Source organism: Falco punctatus (genome assembly GCF_963210335.1).
Source record: "Falco punctatus genome assembly, chromosome: 3".
NCBI lineage: Eukaryota > Metazoa > Chordata > Aves > Falconiformes > Falconidae > Falco > Falco punctatus.
In genome coordinates, this window is record NC_137582.1 from 110,592,756 (window position 1) to 110,612,660 (window position 19,905).

At 43.3% G+C, this 19,905-nt stretch overlaps 1 protein-coding gene across 1 annotated transcript in view; it reads right to left on the minus strand.

The window, feature by feature from the left end:
* Positions 1–19,905, minus strand: part of IFFO2 (intermediate filament family orphan 2) — a 47,053-nt gene that overhangs the window by 11,930 nt on the left and 15,218 nt on the right. Inside the window, 4 exon segments of the mRNA XM_080381338.1 lie at positions 972–1,114; positions 2,870–3,010; positions 5,242–5,337; positions 5,621–5,681. Of these exon segments, the coding sequence (XP_080237464.1) occupies positions 972–1,114; positions 2,870–3,010; positions 5,242–5,337; positions 5,621–5,681 (441 nt within the window).

Sequence of the window (19,905 nt, forward strand, 5' to 3'; positions counted from 1 at the left end):
GAGAGACACAGACTTCCTGAAAATAGAACTTTTGGCAACAGCTGACACAGGAGTTAGTGCTTCTTAGATAACTTGTAATACTCCTACGTATTACATACTGTCCTACATTGTGTGGGAAAGCACTGGGAATTCTTCCCTCTGCAGTCATGCAGAACTTGGCAGAAGACACCCGTATTTGAACACTAGGGAAGTCAGCCCTACAGTGCTTGCTGGGGCTTTTCTCTGCCCAAAGAAAACAGCAGAGACCCACAAAGTCTCACCAGGCTGTGGCCATCTCCACCAATTCCAGGACAGCAGGAGAGGAAAGCAGGACACATTGCTAGGCAGCTTCCTGAACTGCTTTGTGGAGCACCAAGGTGCAGAGAGTCTCTTCTCAGCTGCTACAAGCTTCCTAACACTTCTGTTTAGGGTAAAACTTAAGGCAAAATTGCAATTCTTCCACGCTGGGAGACCAGACTTAGCAGCAAGGCTTATAACACCGATATTCTTGGAATCTAGAAACTGCTATTCACTGCCAGAACTGATCTTCCAGCCAGATCCACCGCTACCATTTGTCTATAGCTCAACTGAAAAGTCATGAAAAATACTAGAGAAAAGTCTGTATCCATTTCAAACAGAGCTTTCAGCAACATTGCCAAATTCTATCCAGCCCAAGCAGCAGCATGGTTCTTTCCAAAACTCTAGAAATCTAATATTCAGCCAAACGTACAGAACAGACTCAAGTTTTGTACTTTTGTTATTGTTGCATGTTTCTTCTTTTGCTACAGTTGTAACAGTGTATAGTAGTAAAAGTAGATTTTTTTTTTTATATTTTCTATAGTTCCCCCTACATAAGGGAGGAACAAAAATTAATTAATTTCATTTGAACTTCCAGAAAACCTTGAAGTAAGTCCCAGAGCATCTGAGCTGCCAGCATGGTACAAAGTTTGCACTTCAGATTAAGCTTTCTCCATGCTGTCCACGATACTCACAGCTGATTAAACATACGCTTCATTTCATCCGTGATGTTCAAAGAACAGCTGACCTCATCGTCAGAGAACCTGCCATTATCTCCATCCTGTTCAGAGAGGTCATCGTCAGATGTGAGCTTGCGTTCTTTCTTCTTGGAAGCCACCTTAATTGGAGAGAAGAGCAGTAACTAGAAGGTTCAACTGAGGTACTGCACCATGAGGGGCAGAAATAAAGAAGGAGAGGTGTTAGGTTTGAGCAAATATAACCGTTCATCAGTTCCCAGGCAATTCAGGGATTGCTCGTATTCAAAACGGGAATCGCATCTGTTAATGAGTGGTGAACACAGAGCACAAGGAAGCAGTTCAGAACGGCGAAGAGCAAAGCAAGCTGCAGGCTGCCAGCGCTCTACAGATGTTCATCTGCTCACTGACACCAGTCTATGATCTACCAGAGAACATGCAGAGGTTAGAATGATACAGGGTAAAAGCGTAAGCTGGCAGGAGTGCCCAGGCAGCAGGCTCCAGAGCAATGACAGAACTCTCCCTCTCCTGCCACCGCCACAGGCTGTTGCTCCCGGCATCGAACCACCACGAAAGAGTAGCCGGGAAGCCTTTCTAGAAAAAGCCTTTATTTCAGGTCAGTCCCACCCCACCGCGGAGGCAGGCTGCTCATCTGCAGGTTGTCAGAAGAAGGGTTTAACTGAACCATGAAAAACGCCTGGACAACCTCAAAGAAATGAAATTCACAGACGTGCAGAGAACCCAAGGGATACCCCTGCAAAGGGTGCAGAGGATCACTTCTTCACCTGAGGGCTGTGACCGTAAGAGATATTCACAGGTGGTGCCGCAGTCCCAAACACACAGTCCACTCCCAACCTACTGGAATTTTTCCTCTAGTTGGCATATAAACCATCCCTCACTGGTACTGTTCTCCGTGAGGATCATTTTAACCACTGCATGCCTGACCAAAAGCGTGCTTCGCAGTTGCCTTTGAGCAGAAATTGAGCATAGCAATTCTACTCAAAGACAAGAAGGAACCACCATCAAACGCAATGGCTCAACAGGCTAAAAAAAAAAAACTGTCTCCAATAAGGAGAATTGAGTCTTTTAGGACACGTAAGAAAAAAAAAAAAAAAAAAATCAAACCTTTAGGCAACTCCACTATAGCCAGAAAGCACGACCAGGAGAGACCACAGGGATCTTTTACAGGGGTTTTGTACAGCATTTGGCACACTATATGGCATCGCTCTAGAGGAAAGCATCAGACTTGCTGAAAGACCGAACAAGACACATTTAGATCAAAGTGGAAGGAAGCTGGGTTAATTGCAATTGAAACTGCAGTTATGTCAGAAGACCAACTGCATCGGGAGTTACAGGTTTGCTCCACACAGAGCTGTTACTGCTTGCTTTTGGAGCAAATTAAAGGACTTTCCTACCAGCACCAAGGAGCCACAATAGCTCAAGGAAAGCAACTGGAGTTTCTAGTCTCACCAAGCAGTCATAGCTCACCACCACAGAAGCGTTATTTCTGGCCACGGAGCTTGGGCCAGAAATAAAGACATTCAGATGACAGTTCCACAAGCTTAAAACCTCTCACTTGTGAAGGGAACAAATGTGAGGAAGCCATTTATACAAACCTAGACCCTGTAATGCCTTTTTTCCCTGCATTCATTGTAGGCTAGCATCAGACTAACAGCATGTCTTAAAGTTCATCCTGAGACTTTTTTTTTTTTAAACTCTCTAAATTTTATGCTTAGTACTACAGCAGCTTCTGCAGAAGAGAGCTACGCTTCAAGACTGAGAAAGAAGAAAATAAGTCTACAGAGAGAAATTTCAAGAAAAGGCAAACGTCCTGGACCACAATCCTCAGCACTGCTCCCTCCTCGTCCTACCCTATGGAAAATTCATGGCCTAATCACCTGGAATATCTTGGAAACGTCTTCAGAGTTGCGCTGCTGCGCTACATCACACAGCTTGGCTGTGATATCGATTCGCCGACAGATGTCCATGTCCACCTTCATGGCCTTTTCTTGAATCTTTGTGTCCAGGTCTGTCATGGGCTGCAGGAAGGACAGTAGTGATTATCTTCTATTATTATACAGTTCAGGAAAGAAGAGATACCCCACAGTATCTCTCTAACCCCAGGGTATACTATTCTTAAACAATCCAGGAAAGGCAGTACACGGACAATCTGAATAGACTAGACAGCTAATAATTCACATTTCATATCCAATTCTAATAAAATTTCAACTCAAGAGTCATTTGCCACCAAAAAACCTATACCCACCCCAAAACAACTGCTAGATGTGGCAACAGTAAACTTTCACGGGTCAATAAAGCTTTAAAAATGGAGAAGAAAAACGCTGCTGGGCACGTGCAGAATAGAATGAAATTAATACCTGGTGACTATGCAACACATCTCCCCCTTTCAGACAGAACTGTGCCTACAAGAAGTTGCTTTTAAAACAGAATCCAGGCTACACAGCAACCTCATACATACTATGAAAACAAAATCAAGACTGGATCTAAAGAGATCCACGAAAGCCTGTGACACAGAAAATGCTCCTCTTCATTGGCATTAACCTGGCTCCAGCCTAGCAAAAATTCTACGTGAGTATTATTTTGTCTCGCTTCACTCTGGGCAATAATTATAAACATAATTTGTAAGAGACACTCCCACTCAGATAGTACATCTGGCTCCTGATGAAGAAACATTTTTTAAAAAAAGGCACATTTTCCAGCCTGGACAAGACTTACTCTGTTAGAACGTACCACTTCAATGGCTAGGGGCAATGCTTCCACTTTGACCAGAAAAGCAGAAAAACTCTTTGCAGAGCATTCTTAAATATCAAATCCCCTTTCCAAGAAGAAAGCTTTGGGTTTGGGTTTTTTTTTTTTTAATTATTTTTTTTTAATTATTAGACAAGAGTTCTTCTCCAACCCAGGTCAACCATTGTTTGACAAGTTAGAGATTTCTGTTTTCCAAAACACTAAGAATAAGAAATTTCTAAAGACTGACACACTCCAAACACAATCTTATCCACTGAGTAGGTATCAGTGATTCTTATCCGCAGGAAGGCAAGAGTCACATACCAACATCCAGCATTTCTCTCCTCTAAATATTTACACAGTGGGATTCAAAACAAGCATTTTCACTGCTTCCCTTTGGCTCGCTTCTCCCTGACGGAGCTCGCAAAGCCCAAAGCACACTTTCTCTAAAGCTGAGGAGGATGTTTGCGTTCACTGCCACCCTTTCTGTCCACACAGAACAACATTTCTTCCTCGGCGAAAAAGTCAGCAGCAGCCCTAACAAGTTCCTCCCTTTCACACTGCCTCTAACCAAGCATGCCTATTCTCAATTAAATGAGAGACAGCTAATTGCGAAATTTCACATGAACAGATCGAGTGGCCCTGAGAGAACGTATTTGACACCAGGGAGCGGGTTCTGCAAGCTTTATATAAAGACAGAAGGAAGCAGTTCTATGCAAAATTACAGAATAAATAAGCTTAATAGGACACATTCATTAGACAACTGGCATCAGCGCTACTTCAGTCTCGCAGAGAAAGGCACCTTACTTAGCGTTCACCTGGCTGATCCTTCTAGGTATCTGCATGGGTACATGCTCTCAGTGTGTCAAAATGTAAGAAAATTACCCAGTCATAGCCTAAAAGATCCCCCAGCTTTGAAGGGAAGTCATTATCTAACAAGACATGAGGAAATTCCTGAGAAAATGTCTTTTTTTTAATAAATAAATAAATAAATAAATTAGGTGGAAGCAGCACTGGAAACAAAGCCAGCTACCTGCACCAGTGACAGTGAGTTAATCTCTTCCGAGCTTTCATAAAGGGAGTTGGGATCTTTTTGAACATCACTATCTTGCCTGACACAGAGCAACACCCCCCCCACTCCCCCCCCGTTAGCAGTACATGGTGCTGCATGGTGATGAACCCTTTTTCCTAACCTACGAGTTCTCCAACATGATTTTTTTTTTTTTTCCCCCATGGCTGCAGATCGGAATGCTGGCACTGCCAGCTGTGGAGAACGGGGAAGGGAGGGAAGAGTCCGGGTTATGGGCTAAGCAGCAAGTTAATGCATCTCTACACAGACCAGACAGGAAGCAGGGGGGAGGGTGATCTGTCTGATGCATTAGATCATACCAGCAGCCATAACGCTAACTACAAAGCGGCACTCACTAAGACCATAACCTTTTTATGAATGAAGCCATTTGCATGACACACACATTTCACAAAGGCAGTGGGAGCCGGCCACTCCGCTCACCAGTGTACTTACATCACTCATCAGACCCTTAAAGACCACAAGTTCTGCTTTCAGTCTCTCAATCTTTTCGTTTAACTCCTCCTGGAGAGCTTCTGCTTCCTGAGCCTCCTGCAAGAGAAAGCACAGACAGAACTGAGAGGTACCAGGCCAACATATGCTTCCTCACTTAACCTCAGCCCGGCTGATAAGGCACCTCACCACCCCCACGCTGCGCTTGGTCAGAAGCTTCAGCACCTTCCTGCTTCAGCTTCTAAACATCAACACTATGCTATGCAGTCAGCTGCTCGCTAGAAGATGGATTTTTAATTAAAAGACCCATTAAATGATTCCCAGCATAATAAAAGGTGCAGGGAAAACCTACACCTTTTAATACACACTATGCAAAACTTACCTCTCGCAAGGTTTCTACCATAGATTCCAGGCTCATTCTTCTTGTCAGTTCCTCTTCCCATCTGAAAGACAAGATTGGCAGACAAAGTGTTAACTAGGGAAAAAGTAATATATTCCCCCCCCCCCAAAAAAAAAAAAAATCACAAGTCTTCTGATAGCTGTAGGATGATGACAGTTATTTGAAATGTAAAGCAGATGGTCCCCCTCACCAGCACACCCTCAAACCAGGAACACGAAATCTGTAAGAACAGCTAAAACCACTTCCATTTGGATCAGTATTCTTTCCTGCTCTCCTATACAATATCTGGTTGCAAAGAAGGTGCAAGATTTTCAGTGCAAAAAGAATCAGTTGAAGGTAAGTTATCTGAAGGAGCAATCTTAATATTCATCTGTTTGGACCAATCAATTAATAAGTTTATGTGCCTTCTATATCAAAATCCTCAATAATCTACGTGCCTCACTCATTCTCCAGCACAACAACTGCAAGGAGAGTACTCAGACGAGCACCCTTGGACGCAGGGGATACACACTCACCGCTTCTGCAGTACTCAACGGGTAGAAGAAAAGGAACGACAAATGATAATTAAACCTCATACTACGAGCATCATTACATTTGAGTTCATTATCGGATTAAGCATCAAAATATCCAGCAGTTCCTCTTTTTAAGCACCAAACCCCTTTAAAGGGCAAAACCTGGTATGGGACATCACTAACTCAAACACTAACGTTCACATGCATGGATATAGTCTGAGTTTGCAGGGAGAGGGAGAAAGTAAAACGTGTGCCCCTCTTTTTAAACGGGCAGAAATGCCACATCAGACTTGCCCAGTCTGTTACAACAACAGGAACCACAGTCCTGGAAAAGAAACTTTGGATATCACATGATTAAAAACAACCTTGTGAACACAACCTCCAAGTACCATCACGGTAATTTCTGTTGCCACTTCAACACTTTCTACAGTTGAACTGAAAATGGCAAACCATATTCAATCAAAGCATTCTGGAAAATGCAAGGTTTAGCCTGCCCAAACACATCATTTCATCTGATTTTCAAATCTGCAGAGATATCTGGTGATGGCTAGATTGTGGGATATTCCACTGATTGGAGATACAAGTCTCATTGGTACATCTCTGCATTCAAGGTGCCAACCTCATCCCATCGGCAGTGGAAGCCGGGGCGGACCGTTTCAGCAGGAAAGGATGCAGGCAGGCACAGCGCTGCTGCAGCTTGCTGTCCTCAGGAGCCAGCCGAGCCACCTGAACAGGTCACATCTCAATGCAGCAGCAGCAGCTCCACTGAGCGCCGTGCCAAGCTGCCACGCTGCCTACAGCCGCTCCTTCCTCCTGTTGTGGTGCAGGAATAGCCGACACCACAGCCTGCAAATTCTCCATCCTACAGTAGAAGTTTGATTTATGCAGGAAGACTTGTTGTTGTACGTCTTTTTACCGGTAACGATTTACTGCCAAGCAGAGTAAAATATTTAAGCTGAAATTTACATTTGTCATCAAATATTTTAGCTCATTATTTCCCTATCCTATGTTTTTTGACTATTAATTACATGTACATTTCTGTAAAAACAGTAACTGTTTTTCAGATTTTTAATATTAAGTCAAGAAGGTGAAATTAAAGCAGTCAATTATATTAGCAAGCTGTAAGATGGTCTCCTTCTGTTACAGGAGGCGTGTTGCATGGCTTTAATCATCCCTCCCGGTCCTTCTGCCAGCAGGCTGTCATTTATGGATGCAAGTCAAGCAGACATTGCAAAAATTGATATGCTGCTTTTTGAGGTTTTAGCTGCTGAAATGAGGAATACCGGCTGCATCCAGGTTAGCCTGCTGTATGATTTGCATCCTCACGGTGCGCTGTGCATTCTGCAGAGGGATGTGTTTTTTGGAAAACATATCTGCATATTTTTACTGACTGTGCCAAAAGCCAGCAAAAAGGATTAGCATTCCTCCCCTGCAATTCAGCCATCCTGGGCAGCTGCCAAAATTACACATCTCAAAGTCCGCTCAGACTAACCTTCCTCATCCTGCAGAAATGCCCGTAGTTCCATTTCTTTTCTTTGTGCCAGTTTAAAGCGCATTTTGCCAAATGGTGATTTACAGCCCTAATTCCCTTCCGTCAAACTCCAGACAGTGTCCTCAAGAGAAGAGGAAAATGATGCCTTCCTTTTACACCCGTACACACCCTCCCTGCAATTTCTGTGTTTCACTTAATTATGGGAACAATAAAACAGTCATGTCATTTTTAACCAAAAAGTTTAACAGCTGGAAATTCACCCTGGACTGATAATAAGGGTCCTGCTAACCATTAATATCATGTTCCTAACCTCAGAGCATGTTTCTCGCACCCACTACCAAGCTGTTTAACCTCATTTAACAGCTGAAAATGCCAATCTTACTTTCTCCTTACTAAACCGTAGCAAAAAGAGGAAGGAAACTGACGGGAAGGTAGAGGATAACAATGGAGCAGAGGATTAATTCTCTATTTAAACTTCCGAGGAAGTGGAACAATAGAAGGATTGCTCATTCATACGATCATCCTGTATTTGCTGTACCACACAAGACTTTAAAAGGGACCTTGGCAGCTGTGCTACTACACGCTCCAACAAATGCAGTGCTGAGGAGTCAGTGTGCCACTGAGAAGACGCTAACTATGGCTCTGACGTCTTTTAACATTCACACGAAATTATTCTCCCAGTAATTTATACTAATCAATATTTTCCTCCCCAGTTACCATCTAAAAGCAGAAGGCTTGGTCTTCCCCAAGTCTCATTCCCAGCAGACTGCTGATGTCCTCTGCTTCTTAGCAAACAGAACCAGTGAGGTGCACGTGCAGCCTAAAATGCTCGTGGAAGGGACCAAAGCCCAGTGTTCCCCTCACCTCAAGGAAGGGGGAAACACCGCCAAACTCATCACCTCTGCAGCATAAAGCAAAGCAGACAGGTAACTCCTCAGGAGAAGCAGTGTGATGAGGACTATAATGGCCAAAAGGGAAATGACTGCACACTATAGGGGGAAAAAAAAAAAAAAAAAAAAAAGGAGAAACCAGCAGCCTTCACATATTTGCTGCAGGATTTTAACCAGTCAGCTGCTTCTGCTGCTCTCAAACGCACTTGTTTCTTGGCTCAGATGCATCAGTTGCTATGATTCCCAGCCGTATCCAAAAATCCTTTTTTCTAAACCAGACAGGCACACGTTGCCACCTAAATCTACCAGACTTCAGAGTTTCTTATTGGATTTTCAGTTATTTCTTGAAAAAAAAAAAAAAAAAAAAAGAAAAGAAAAAGAAAAAAGAATTTCAAATCTAATCAAGCTTTTTTCTTTCTCTCCCACCTTCCAGGATGTTTTCCTTCCAACCACCACCCACCCCAAATCCAGGGCTAGCCTGAACTGTAGAAGCTATGGATGATTCCCCTGTTCCCAGATGCGACACGTTACATTCCAGCAGCATTCAGTCACTGCAGCTCCAGGCCCAAACTGCTGCTGCAGTCATGTCTTACGTAGCTTAGAGGAGAACAAAGGATGCTGGCTTTCTTTAACGGGAACAGCTACATTGCAAGGATATTAGACAAACAAAACACATGAATAGTCAGCTAGGATTAACGGGGCTTAAAGCAGTGTTCTTGTAAAGCTGAGTCACACCGCAAACTTGTGTGTTTCCTTTGAAATTGGAAGAGGAGCTACCAGTTCACCCATACTGACCTCTTCTCCCGTACTGCCAAGCTGATGGAGACGTTCTCACCAACCGGATAACGTCCCTTAAAAGCTTCTCTAAGTTTTCAAGCCTTAATGTTCATGACATTAAGCAAACCAGCCTGTTGACTCAACAAGCTTCAAACCACTTTCCCACTCCCTGAATACCTGGGTCAACTAACACCAGTCCCTCCCTTTTTCCTCTCCCACTACCAAGGCAACTTCAGGGTTACTGCCCAGCAAGGAGAATCGCCCACTGCGACAGATCCACAAACCTCTTCAGAGCAGAAAGTTAGTTTTGGAGAAGTTTGCCTTTCCAAATATTGCTTGGTAATTTTATTTTAAAACGCCAGGATTTTTAGATGCGAGTACGGTATTATTTAGACAACAAACCGCCTGCTTACAAAGTATGCCAGCTACAAACATACTGGTTTAGGTATGTTTCTGCTCAAGGCAGAAAGGCACAAGTAGACCAGTCGATAGTTAACGATGCCTGATGGTATCTACTCCATTATTTCTTTCATTAAAAAAAATATCCCCCGCTCAAGGAAACAAGTTTTCCTCAAGTAACGTTTAATGACAAAGTATTTTTTCCTTAAGAAAAACTCTTTGGGAAGACGAGACCCTTCTTAGTAGTTTTAGTCAGGCAGAGAAGAAAACCACCAAACAGAACAACAGAAAAAACATTTACAGTGGTCTAAGCTTCTCCCCTGCCATCTCCCAGGCACTGACTCCGGAGCTTCCCACTCTGTTGGCGCGTCTTCCCATCAGTTTATGGGGAGAAGAGCAGGAGCTGAAAGGAAAATCCAATAGCTCAAGTGCTTAAGTCCACAACAGGAAACTAAAGTGTTAGTTTGAACAATGACTATCAAATGCTCATGGAAGTATTAACAGCTAATGAGTCCTGAAAACATAAACACACTGAACAGACCAGCTGTCTGTGCTCCTTCAGGGGACGGCATAATTGTTCCTTCTGGCATGCTAAGGCATCACTATCCCATTTTTGGCACGAGATGCACCCAGCCTTGCTCATCTGTTGGATACGAAGCATCCACGATGCTTCTCTGATGTACCACACCTGCAAGAACATGGAAGAAAACACCCATGCTCTGGTAGGGCCAGGTAATTACACGTCCAGCGCTGCCTGGGAGCGTCTGTGCTCTGCCATCACAGGTTGGAGGCACGTCTTTGTGCTCCCGCTCCTTTGTGGCAGCACTGCTTGTTCTTTGGTGCTTTGGGATCTTTTTGACGCCCATCCGTTGTTTACAGGAACCCCAAATGGCAAGGCGTACCACACTGCTCACCAGCGCTGGCAGGAGATTTAACACTTATCATGCACAAACCTAACAGATTTAATCGGTTCGCATTACTCACGGGCGTTACACGCTACCTCTCACCGTGGGTCTGTAGTAACATGCCCGCTAATCCCCTCTCCAACACGTAGATAATAACTATCAACATTACAGTTTATAACTCTGGTTATTATACACTGATTTCATTTGAATTGATTTAACGGCCCGTCTGATGTGCAAACTTATATTCTCACACAAAAGCAACGCGCAGCCTAATCCTGTGATCTGCCAAGACAGAAACTTGGGCAGGGCGAGATGCTGGAGAGAAACGTACCGTGGTAGCTGGGGATAAGGGAAGCGTCGCATTCGAGACTTTCTGGACAGATTACAGAAGCTTTTACAAGACTAAAATTCTGCTGCAGCATCAGTCTCGACCTAACCATTTGCAAGGGTATTAATTGAGAGAACCTACACCTGCAATCTCACTAGCCACCCCTGATACCAGAGGGTAGTTTGGGATCGTAAATACAAATAGTCACCTGCACATTTGCAGTAGCTCAAAAGAACCAGACCATGCAAGACTGATTTCATTTAAAAAAAAATAAATCTCTATGAAACCTTATTTATTTTGTTGGACACACACACACACGCAATAGTCTCTCTACTTTTAGAATCCTTGATTAAGAGGTAATTTTCCTATCCAGTCTCAGTTTTGCACTAAATAAGATATGAGGTTGCATTAAGCAATTAGCCTATTCACAAATGCTACCTCTTGGTTAAGCAAGCATTTTTAAGATGCTGTAACACAGGGATTCTTCCAGATTATCCCAAGCACAAACCATTTTGATCCCACATGCCCTGAGTTCTTATTGAAGCAAATTAAATGTTAGTTGATGGGCTCCATGTAAAACGTATTAATTTGATGTGAACATCTGATTCCATTAAAGCCTGGCTGTAACACAACAGCAGTGGCAGTCTGGAATGAAGTCATGTTTCTTGCCTGTTGCAAGCAACCTCCTCTCCAGAGAACCCCTTTGCTGCAAGTCAGTCACTGCAGCATCACATTTCCCAAACATCACAGTGACGGAGGAGCTGGTATCCTTGAACCCCTAGCAATGGTCTAGATGATACAGGTATAAAAAAAAAAAAAAAAAAAAAAAAAAAAATCACTGCAAGAACTTGTACCCTTTGCACTGTTAATACTTTGGTGTTTCATTATAAAGGAGAAGTTTAATATTAAAGTCCTCTTCTAGACTCGTGCTTACTTAAAGCAGCATACAGACCTTTGAACAACAGCAATTGCTTGTGAAGAGCATTACTAAAAAGGACTTACTATACAGAAAAACATTGCATAATTATGCCTCTTGATTACATACACCTAGAAAGATGCTCCAGCCTGTTACTGGAACCACAATAAAAAATCATCTGCCAGTTCATTTGTGTTTTGTTCCTGACCACACGAGGCGTTTAAACAAAAGCCATGCATAATGTCACAAGAGTTCAACAACATCAAGTAAAAGCAACAGCCGTGCCTGCATTCCTCCAGAGAGAAAATTATGGTGCTTTTCAAGCAGCAGGAGAATCCACATGTAATTTTGCAATATTCACAGCAACATTAAACACATTTTAAGCTACATAGCTACGAGTCATATGCTCCTGTATGACTTATTCTTGCAAAGAACACTGCACTAAAAGGCCAGTTTTAAATCTAAGGTGTTTTTTGATACTTGGATAAGCTTTGAACCTCTCCTTTTGTACTTGCGACCAGCCCCAGACGCAGAAGTCCATTAACAAAGACACAAGATACTAATTTGAAATAGGTCTAACACAGCAGGTGAGGCTGCTGGTGGGTGTTTTCCCAATATTTTATACAACTTCCTGACAGAGAAAGCACCTAAATCGTCTCCCGTCCTTGCAAAAGAAAAGTGCCAATTGTGAACTTCAGTTATCTTCCATCTCACAGCTAACCAAGTACAAAAAAAACCAAAACAAATCCCTGAAAGTCTTCTGTTCACCAGAGCATCCAAGGCTACTGATGCTGGTGGTCTATTTCCACATCACACAGTAGCAAATTCACCTGAAATACTGCTGCCTTAAAAGAGGTAATTTTATTTTTCACTGTAGGTAGATTGAGAAACGGGGTAAAATCGACGAAGCCATCAAGTTCACTGCTGCCCAGCTTTCATTTTAAGGCCAAATGCAGAGAACCATCTTCCCTGATTTTCTAACTGCTCTTGACTTTGATCAAGCTTTGATTCAGGTTGTCCTCCAACAACACGAAGATGTCAGAACTCTGAACGCTCTGAACAAGTGCCGTGCAAAGAAGCCTTTTGTTTTCCCTTGTGTTTATAATCTCACCAGCATGCTGGGTTCTAAGCCATTGTGCAGGAGAGAGCCCAGAACAGAATTCTGCAAGTAGCTAAGTTACTTTCCTTGGAAAGAAAAGGTTTGTATGGCTTCCTCTTTCCCCACGTGCTGCCCACTCTGCTCCTCGGAAAGCACGCCACATTCTCCTGAAGGGAACCATCAGGCCCATGACAACATAACCCAAAATTGCGTATCACTGACCTGCCTACTCCACAGCCAGAAATTATTTTAAATATTGCTTATTAAACCCATGAGAAGCGTTCCAAGCCGCAACTCCTACCAGCAGTGGGATAGAGTACGCCCTCCTGAAATGAAACCAGGCACGGTAATAATTCCTCTTAGTGCTTCGTGCAAGCTCATAGCATCTTTACCTTTCTCCATGGTTTTTCTGCTCCTCCTGTTCATCTGGGGCAAACAGAAATCGTAACTGCTTTGGAGGAACAGAGCTTTTACACTTGAAGGAGCAATACAACAAAAGGCTCTCTCTCTTCAGTCTTTAGTATCCATAATCCAGAACCAGAGTGTAATTAAAATCACATTTTATCACGAGCGTCCTTCACACTTGAGGCCACGGTGCTGGTGGGAGGAACACAACCACGTCCCGCAGCCTGCCGGGAAATCATTGCTGGTTAGTCATGGACTGTTGGGGCTGGTCGGGCACCATCGATTGCTCTTGGAGCAAGGCTCACGATGTGATACACGATACGATAACTAATACAGAAGGCAAACGAAACGCTGCTTCCCATCTCCTCCTCTGACGTTTGCCAAGATGGATTTACAAATTTGTGCCCGACCTCTCCAAGCAACCCACAAGCCCCAGAAATAATACATCGAGCTGGATTTACTCCTCGGCAGAGCGGTGGGCACTGCAGCAATGTCTGCAGGCAGAATTAAAGCTAGTCGTTGCATTCCCCTTAGCACCAGCGACTTAAATTCATTTTTCACTCCTGTCAAAATCTTCATGAAAGTGTTTACAACCCCTGAAAAAAATACACGTCTCTTCAGCACGAACAAATAATACTGCAGCGTGGGTCTATTGCAGTGTTTGACAGCTGAAATGCCGTTTTTTTCGCTAGGTCCAGCGGACCCCAGGGAAAAGGAGAGGGATTTGTTCAGTAACACGAGAAAGCGGGGGCTGCCTGCCTTCCATTTTCCAGTGAGCTTAGCGGGAGTGCAGCTAGCCCAGAACTGTTTTTAACAAAAGAGCCTTGTGAAAAAAAAGCTACTCGGGCAAAGGCAAGGCCTTCAAGTTTGCCCTGTGGGCTTGCTTTTGGGGGTGGTGGCTAAGGATTTCCCCCGTGCCATGAAGGAAAAGCAGCCAAGAGAACAAGGTAAGGACCAGGCAGCCTACAATTAGAAAAATATCAATAGCTTAAGCCTAGGCAAAGATTTAAGAAGGGAGAAAACACCGCTCAAAAGCCTACCTCTAGGAAATTCCCCACTGCAAAAGGGAAGTGTTATGATGAACTTTACATTTCCAGTTACTGAGATCAGCCCGTAGCCTGAGACAGCCTTACAGCTATCTGAAACACACCACCGACACGCGAGCTGCAAAACGATTCAATTAGCCAAGATCCCAACTTCTAGCAAGCTGCTCTTTGTCATCGGGACACACAACTATTATTCCCTTTGCCAACAGGCTACTCGGTATCTACAACTAGTGTGAATTCAGCAGACTGGTGGGGAGCGAGACCTCCCAGTCTCTGTGCCTTCGAGATACCTGCAGCAACATTTCAGAAAGGAAACGTCAGACTGTTTGCTTGACAAGTCAGCTCTGATTCCAGGAATACGATACAGCCCACGCGTGGCACCGTAAATATGATTAGGTTTAAGCACAAAACACATGATAAAACTCACAACCGAACACCCATTTGACACAGATCAATATAGCATGACACTCTTGGCAAGATGAGAATCAGAGCGTTGCATTTTTGGCTTCTTTTCAGCTCAATTGTCGAGAATTGAGTCATCTTTGTATATATTTTATTGTAGCCGAGGTAGCTACTGCATCAGCCTTCCTGGGACAATGCTCAAATTCTCGGTTCTCTTCTTTTATCCTTAAGTCCAAGGCTTTTCCCCCATTTTCTAGGCATATCCGCTTCTTTTTTTTTGTCCCTTTATATATATATATTTCTATCAACAATAACAAGGAAATTTAAGAAGATGGACACATCCTGATTTCACTGTATCAGAGGGCAGCATCCTATTTCCATGCTGCTATTCTTCCTTACTTCTGACAGGTCTCACAGTGCTGATGGGCACTCGTCATGCCAGCAACCCACCCACCAGCACAATCGCAAAACAGAGAGGAAAAGGAGAGCTTGAGCAACCAACACAAGTGGGAAGAAATCCCATTTCCGAGAGATCAGACCAACAGCCTCAAAAGCCACCGTACTTCATTTGTAGCTTGCAGCCAAGTCCACGTTCAGGTCAGTTCTGACCAAGCGGTTTTCTAGAGAACACCAGGCTCATTTCTATACATTAACATGGGGATTTGCACGCAAAAATCCAACTTCATTTGCCACTGAAGCACACAGAAGTGCTCGGCACACTCTAGGCCTGCAGAACACACTGCAAGTGCAGCTTATGAAATAGCCAAAGAACATCATATTCCTGTAAAACTGTTGTCGTAACCGCAGATAAAATAACGACACTGACTCATATTGAGCAGGTAATCGGAAAAGCACAGAACTACATTACTGTATAGCACTGCTATAATTATCAATTATATTTATCAAATACTGAATTACCATGTAAGGAAATCTCTAGCAAACATTACGTACTACAAACCGCATGCACTGAAGACAGCTGATCATGTATATACATTCATTTTACAACTCTGCCTAATAACAAGCTGCGATTTTACGGTCTTTGGTACGTCATACATTCAGGTGTTTTGTCCTAATGCTTTGGCACAGGCTTATATGTATATAAAACTGCTGTGAAATTCAGCCAAGTAAACTCACTACTCTTAAAGACCATTCTCTTTGCAGAAAATATTACTGAAATACAGGGACAGATGCTGTAAAACTTCAGTGAAGGACAATGAACAGAACAGAGACCACGAGCCAGAAGAAAAGTACTGACTGAAGTCTATTTTTATATTTTTTTTTAACCTCCTGCAAAAATCAGAAAGCTGCCCATTATTCTCTACTCCTCCTGAGAAATTGCTTTATGTTTATCTACCCACCTACGGTATGGCAGGGGGGGTAAATGTCATTATATGGGTCCGACATTGGGACATACAAGCACCTCTGAACAAACGAGAGGCAGAAGCTGGGCACGTTGGAGCATTTTTTGGTGTGTTTTTTTTTTTTTTTTTGCAGGAAGCAGTAGCCCATCCAGCGCTTTTAAATCCTATTGCAATTATTGCAGAGGCTATTCACCAACTCACATTCTTTCAGTCAACATACAGAAATAGCCTGGTACAAGCACTAATTTGAGAAACTTGTAGAATTGTGGTCTGCTGTACTGGAAAAGGTCAAAACAGGCTTTCAGGGACCCTGCGCAGACAAAGGGGAGTCTGCGCAAGGAGCCTGAGCTGTGGAACACTGCATGCTATTATCCCGGTGTCCCAGTAAAGCCATGTGATTCCTTTGGACAGCTCATCTCCAACATTCACATCATTACCGAAATAAACACAGGCTACAGCAGAACAGAATGAAGCGAGAGAAATGTCTTCTGCAAATTGGAAGTGGGGTTGTTTAGAAGGGAGTTACCAACAAGCCTTCAGTGCTCAGTTTCAGCAACAAACCGCACAACAAAAAGGGATTATTATAACTGACTCATGTAATAATCACAGAAAAATCCATCCATTGTTTAGAGAAACTTAAAAATTGCTTAATGCTCTTCATTTAATCCAGTGTATTTAAACAGCAGAAGATAGGCAGCAGCACGCCTGTCCCAGAATCTGAAGCTTCACTGGCTTAAAAGAAAAAATAAATTAAATAAAATCATTAAAAAAACAACACCACCACGCCACTCATTCCAGGCCTTCGATAGAGTTTTAATAGTTTGCTAAGATGCAAGACTACTAACATGGGCACTTCAGAAAAAACCTCCATGCCACTGTAAACTGGTAGTGTTAAGCAAATATTTGTAATGGATAAAAGCTTTCTGTGGCCTGCCACCGAACAGGACCTCCAACCTGGATCTTAACTAGTGATCCGACCTCGATATACTGGGGTTTCTAAAGCAGGGGGGTCCCATCCTGTTCCTTTGCTCCCTGGCATGCTCACTTCAAATCCTCGGTCCTTCAACTCAACTTCAGCACATTGAAGAATAATATAAAATACCCAGTAATATATCCAGCAGGTCATAAAAGTATTACCAGCACATACGACCACATCAGACTTGGTCACGACACGTTTCTGAAGCCAAGCACCCCAAGAGCTTCATAGCTTCTACATAAAAATCCAGTACACGAGGCTTGAGCTGATTTTCAAGGTTTCCCAAGTCTGCAGCAGCACAAGAAGGATTCACATTTTCCCACAGATAAGTGTATTGCCCCTTCCCTCACCTTTCCTTTTTCTTTTTTTTTTTCCCCACTCCTAAATCTCAGTCCTCCTTCCCTTTTTTTTTTTTTTTAATCCACAGAACACGTTTCAAGAGCTGATAAAAACGTTAGTACGGAGGAGGGCTTTCGGGTGGGAAGAAAAAAGAATAAGAAAAATAAAGCGTACAATAAACCAGATTTGAAATCTACTTATAGTCAAGAACGCTTACCGGAACAAAGGAGTATAATTCTATATAGTTCCAGCCTTGCAGCAACTTTAAAAAGATGTCAAGACAAGCGTGCTCTAATATACACCATCCCCGTTTTAAAAATACGTTTGTATTTTTATGGCGCTCAGGACATTTCACTTGTAATTTCTCGCCTCCTCCTGCTGCTAAGGGCTCTTAGCGAAATGCGGACACCTTGCCAAAAGTCTGGCAGCCGAGGAGACAAGGAGTTACAGAAGAGATTTAAAGCCATAAGAAGATCTAACGCTAAGCTGTCGGAAAGTACGGGCAAACTTCGGTGGCATGAATTTCCTTTCTATTTTCTATAAACACCTAACACAAGCGTTCATGAATGTCCTCTTGGAGGCTGCCAAGTTAAAATAGTGCATTAGCTCAGCTGATGCACGTGACCACGTGGAAGAATCTTACATCACAGCTCGAAGAGAAGGAATCCAGCAGGCTTTTAACTACAGGGAATATTTCCCATGTAGGGTGAGGATTATTTCTTTTCAGAACCGCCTTCTGACTTCACAGCCATCTGTTACGAAAAGGAGAACCCGGCTGATTCGAGCGCTGGTGTCGCCCCGTGGGTCTCCTGCTCGCCAGGCAGAGTGGGGGGATTTTCTGCCACTGGAACATCTACACTCACGGCGAGTCCGAGGGTTTCAAGTCGAGATCCACCCAACAGATCCCCAGGCAGATCTCTTGCAAAGAGGGATTTCCCCAGTAAGCCAGCGTGAAGCCTAGTATTACTCTGGTGGGCGAACCAAGGATGCCTGCCTGAGTCCCACAGCTAACAGCTGGAAAAAAATCCCAGTTAAACCGATCGCTTGTCTCAAGGATTGCTTTCAGGAATACAGCAGATCACAGAGCATTTGGGCTAGGTGGTGAGCTTAAAAGAAAAAGAAATACATCACTGGCACAGCACAAAACGATCAGACACAGCACCATTTTCAACACCTACTGCAATCTACTGCACAGAAACCCTCACCTCCTTGTCAACAGATATTCCCATCGTCTTTCATTTCAGTATTGAGGCAAATCAACCATTTTGGGGAACACCTGATCCACTTCTGTAAAAAAAAAAAACAAAGGAAAAAAAAAGACGAATCGTGTAATTACACGTATCACCAGCTAAGCCTCGCTGTTAGAACGTGCCCCGTGCTAAGTCCAACACACTGGTATTTTAACATCCTCTCTCATAAAAGGTCTTCATCTGACTTACTGTTTTCCCGAGTAAATGCTTTCTATATACAGCCATGCCCCTCGCTGGCTGTGTTGTAACCACTCCGCTGTTATCACCTCCAACTAATGCCGAAAGGCTCTGATAAGACCGAGTGATAATAGATGGGGATTACTCTTCTGTGGAAAGGAAACAGATCCTGCTGGAATGTGTTACCACAGCATTTTCATCCACTTCGGCAGTTCTTCAGCCTGGAACGCCAAGAATAACTGCAGCTACATCCCCTCTCCTTACCTGCTCTTATCCTTACCCGGTCTTCAGGTTTCTCTCCATCTGCCCTCCTTCCTCCCCATCCTTTAAGAACCAGACTCAAAGCTGAGAGCTAGAAGTCATCTTAATTTCTGCCCTGATCCTAAACACCTTTACTTAACCTATTGAAGATCAAGGAAACTGTTTATTGACGTCAGATACGCTTATCTTGAGAGCACTCAAGAGTCAGGAAGGCAGGTGGGACACGCACCCCATATGTAGCAAAGTGCTCCTAGATATTCCCTCTCTTATCTACCTATCTGTAAGTTTTATTACCTTTGTAAAGGTAAATATATTTAAGTGCAGCTTTTACGTGCAGCTTCGGGAGCCTAAGAACACAAGTATTAACAAAGGACAAGAGACACGCTGCCCTTCCAGGGCTCCTATGGCACTTGAAACACGCAGCACTCCTCACACGCTCCTTCAAGAAATGCGAGAACACTCGCTGTGTTTAAGCTGCTTTAATCACTTCTAGCACAATGGACAGATTAATAGAGTTTAGTATTCCTAGTTAATTACGGCCTTTACAGCATCACCATTAAACCAGGGTACTATGCCATTTAGATGGAAACGAATTAATAAAGATGACAACTAGGAGGGCATAAAACTCGAGATTAGGAATTTTTAAATGCTCATACAAAGATTAGTCTTAAATTCACACAAACACAGTAAGTTATTTTTGCTGTTTTGGTCACGTAAATTCCCAAGAACGTA